Raw genomic sequence first — 4,223 nt, 5'->3', positions numbered from 1 at the left:
TTGTGCAAAGGCAATAATAATAATAATAATAATCATTCTTTCTATTATAAACACAAAAAATTTTTGGTTGAGAGAAGAAGTTAATTACATTGAGCCAAGTGCTCAACTCATGCTTGTTTTATCAATCTGGGAAGGAGGAAAATATTGACTCTGGTGGAATTTGAACACAGAATGTTAAGAGCCAGAAGAAATACCTCCAAGCAATTTTTCTGATGTGCTAACAATTCTGCCAGCTTGATGCCTTAAGGATGATGATGATGATGATGACGGCAATGATGATGATGGCAATGATGATGATGATGATGATGATGACGGCAATGATGATGATGATGATGATCCTCCTCCTCCTCCTTTCTAGTATAGACACAAGGCTTGAAATTTTGGGTGAGTGGTGTTTAGTCAATTACATCAACACCAGTGTGCAACTGGTATTTGCTTCATTGACCTCAAAAAAATGAAAGGCAAAGTTGAACTCAGAACATAAAAAGCTGGAACAAATGCCATTAAACATTTAGTCCTGACAATTCTTCTAACTTTCTTAATAGTGACAGTAACGAGCTTAACCTTTTCGTTACCAACCCAGCTGAAACCAGTTCTGGCTCTGAGTACTAATGTCTTGTTTTCATGAGTTTTAAATTAAAATCTTCCACCAAACCTTAGTCACAATTTATGTTCCTAACACTAGCTGAATGATAACTAAGTTATTTGACTAAATTCTTTGTTATATTTAAAAGTAATTGAAAGAAACACAGAACATCTCAACAGAAATATGGTAACAAAAGGGTTAAGATATATAATAGAGAAACAATTCTTAACCCTTTTGATACCAACCTGGCTGAAACCAGTTCTGGCTCTGAGTACAAATATCTTGTTTTCATAAGTTTTGAATTAAAATCTTCCACCAAACCTTAGTCACAATTTATGTCCCTAACACTAGCTTAATGATAACCAAGTTATTTTACTAAATTCTTTGTTATATTTACAATTAATTGAAAGAAACACAGAACATCTCAACAGAAATACAGTAATGAAAGGGTTAATGTCTACAGTGGCCAGGTGCACTACAACCTGTCAGGAGACAGAAAGCAGACATATTACTACATAAAGACAGTAATGGAAGCCAGAAGTACATTACACAATACAAAGAATAACTGGCATCTGTCAGTTGTGATAATGAGGGTTCTATTTAATCTGATCAATGGAATAATTTCTTGTGAAATTAGCATGCAAGTGGCTGAGCACTCCACAGACATGTGTACTCTTAATGTTGTTCTCAGGGAGATGAAGCATCTCGCGTCAGCCCATCTGTATTTCAGATACGACTCGTATATAGATGAGGGCAGCTGCATAAAGAAGTGCCGAGCTCTAATTGTGGAGGGAACCTCTGGAAGGGGTAGACTCAGATGTGGGACAAAGTAGTGAGAAAGGTACATTGGACACTGGGCCCCATTTAGGAAATGACAAGGGACTGGGAGATGTGGCAATTTGCTGTACTTGATAAGACCTGTCAAGCTAAGTAAAATGGCCATTTTCCACATATACTGGCTTCTCCTTTCAGGTGTCGGTGCCACTTTAAAAGCACCCATGCTGGTGCAGCATTAATGCACCCATGCGCCAATGCTGTGTGAATGCACACACAATGCCGGTACTGCATTAACGCACCCATGCTGGAGCTGCATAAACATACCCATACCGGATGGTATGTAAAAAGCACCCAGCACATTCTTGTTAAGTGGTTGGCATTAGGAAAGGCATCCAGCCATAGAAACCATGCTTCAATAGAGAGCTGGAGCCTGGACAGCTCCCCTGCTAGCCAGCTGCATGCCAAACCTTCCAACCCATACCAGCATGGAAAGTGGACGCTAAATGACGATGATGATGATGATGATGAACTCATTTTTGCCAGCTGAGTGGACTGAAGCAACATGAATTAAGTGTCTTGCTCAAGGACACAACTCATTGCTGGGGATTGAACTCATGACCTTACGATTGTGAGCTGAATACCCTAATCACTAAGTGATGCACCCCCATAGCACACAGAATAAAAGTGAACATTAAAAAGAGTGTTAAGAGAAGAAAGGGTGGATAGGCATGGCAGGTGAATTTTGGGAAATAGGGAATTTTTGAAGGATGTCATGTCAGACAAATTAACAACTGATGTGGTTAGTTTATTCCATGATTTTACAGTTCTGAGTGTTTCTGGAATGTTTCTGGAAGTCATGGATGCTGAACAGAGTAACACCAGAAATGTAACTTGATTATTACAAACCTGCTGTTGTTTTTTATTTATTATTTTATTGTTACCTTTCGCATCATTCGAGTCATCAAATCTTGTTCTCCGCGTTTCTCACAAGGGAGGTAAGGTAATATAGTTACTTCCCTTGGAGCTTATAGAAGTTACCTCCCTTATCTATTAGATTTCCGTCCATATAATTAGAAATTATTAACAAGTACGTTTATTGAAAGGCAGGCAGAGAGAGAGAGACAGAGACAGAATGGACATCACATGGAATAGGATGGAAGGGTGAGCAACAAACTAATTGCAGGAAAAGCCAGGCTCCCTAATATGAAAGATCAAAACCGTTGCTGGTTGGATCATGTCCGATGACTGAACGGAATTCGATTGCTAAGACAAATACTTTATTGTTGTCTGGTGGTAAAAGGATATCAAAGTAGACCACAACAACGATTCCTTTCCCCCGACAACACCATCTCGACACTGTTACCAATACTATGCCTTCATAACGGCCACAACTGTTACCACCACCACCACCACCACTGTCCATCACTATCTTTAGCATCACTGACACCTCTGCCACTGCCTACTCTATGTCCATTCTACCATCACCACTACTACCACCAGGATCACCACTACCGCCCACCACTGCCATCGCTGCTGCCACCACCATCACCTCTGCTACTGCTACCTCCACCAGCTGTCCTTTGAATTAGAATTTATCATACAGGCTTCTGTACAGTTTCCATTCATTCAAATTCACTCACAATGTTTGGATCAATCCAGTCTTTAATCTGTTATATTTTACTTGCTTCAATCATTATATTGCGACCATGCTGGAGCACCACCTTGAAGAAGTTTAGTCAAACAAATTGACCCTGTTATTTTTTTTTAAGCTTGGTGCTTATTCTATCTGTCTCTTTTGCTGAACTGCTAAGTTATGTGGATGTAAACAAACCAACACCGGTTATCAAACATTGGTGGGGAGCAAGCACAGCCCCACACACACACACACACACACACATATGATGGGCTTCTTTCAGTTTCCATCTACCAAGGCTCTGGGAATCTTGGGTCTATAGTAGAAGACGTGCCCAGGGTGCCATGCAGTGGTCAGGAAGTAACTTCTTACCACACAGACATGGCTGCACCAAAGGCTATAAAAAAATGATACTTGTCCAATATGCCATACAGTAAGATTGAACTTGTGACCCCATGGTTATGAAGTGAAATTCTTAACCATTCATCTATACTGTGCCTGTACTTAAAACACTACCAACAGGAAGTCCTTGTTTGTGGTTTGTTAATAAATGAACCAGTCCCCATAATTGACAATTTAATGATGTCACAATTTAAACTCTTATGTTAATGGAGGTTTACATATTTTTGTAGGAACAGATTAATAGAATTATCTGCAAAGAGATTTTATATGAAGACATCCTGCATCCAGTCATTTCAGACGTATTATATGAGACTGCTCACTGGACATTCCAGTTCTATGCTCAGAAATTCTACAAGAGAGACTTAGATGAGGTTTGTAAGCTCAGTAACCTTTTACTAAATATGTAAAGTCACATGTGCCATCATTTACCATATTGCTTCTGTCTAATAATTTCTGATTTTCTTCAGCCAGCATTTACTGTTTGTTAGTTAATATTGGTTTCAAATTTTGGCACAAGGCCAGCAATTTCTGGAGGGTGGGGGCCGAAATGTGGATACATGTGGATGGAAAGGGTCGCTGAAGGGATCACAGATGTGTAACAAAAGATTTCCAGACATTGGACATAAGAGAAATTAAGAACAATAATAAACGAGTAAAAAATAACTATGTAATGCATATATTTATTTGAAAACATAGAAAATGACCATTCCAAAATATATGGCAATATATATATATATCATCATCATCATCATCTATATATATATATATATATATATATATAGAAAGAGAGAGAGAGAGAGAAAGAGAGAGAGAGAGAGAGAGAGA

The 4,223-nt window shown here is 38.8% G+C and overlaps 1 protein-coding gene across 1 annotated transcript in view; it reads left to right on the top strand.

The window, feature by feature from the left end:
* Nucleotides 1-4,223, top strand: part of LOC106870634 (uncharacterized) — a 22,886-nt gene that overhangs the window by 7,355 nt on the left and 11,308 nt on the right. The window contains exon 5 of the mRNA XM_014916775.2: nucleotides 3,629-3,769. Coding sequence (XP_014772261.1) covers nucleotides 3,629-3,769 — 141 coding nt within the window. The remainder of the gene's footprint in view (nucleotides 1-3,628; nucleotides 3,770-4,223) is intronic.

The sequence above is a fragment of the Octopus bimaculoides genome, chromosome 1, assembly GCF_001194135.2.
Source record: "Octopus bimaculoides isolate UCB-OBI-ISO-001 chromosome 1, ASM119413v2, whole genome shotgun sequence".
In the NCBI taxonomy this organism is placed as follows: Eukaryota; Metazoa; Mollusca; class Cephalopoda; order Octopoda; family Octopodidae; genus Octopus; species Octopus bimaculoides.
This window is presented reverse-complemented; position numbering and strand designations above follow the sequence as displayed.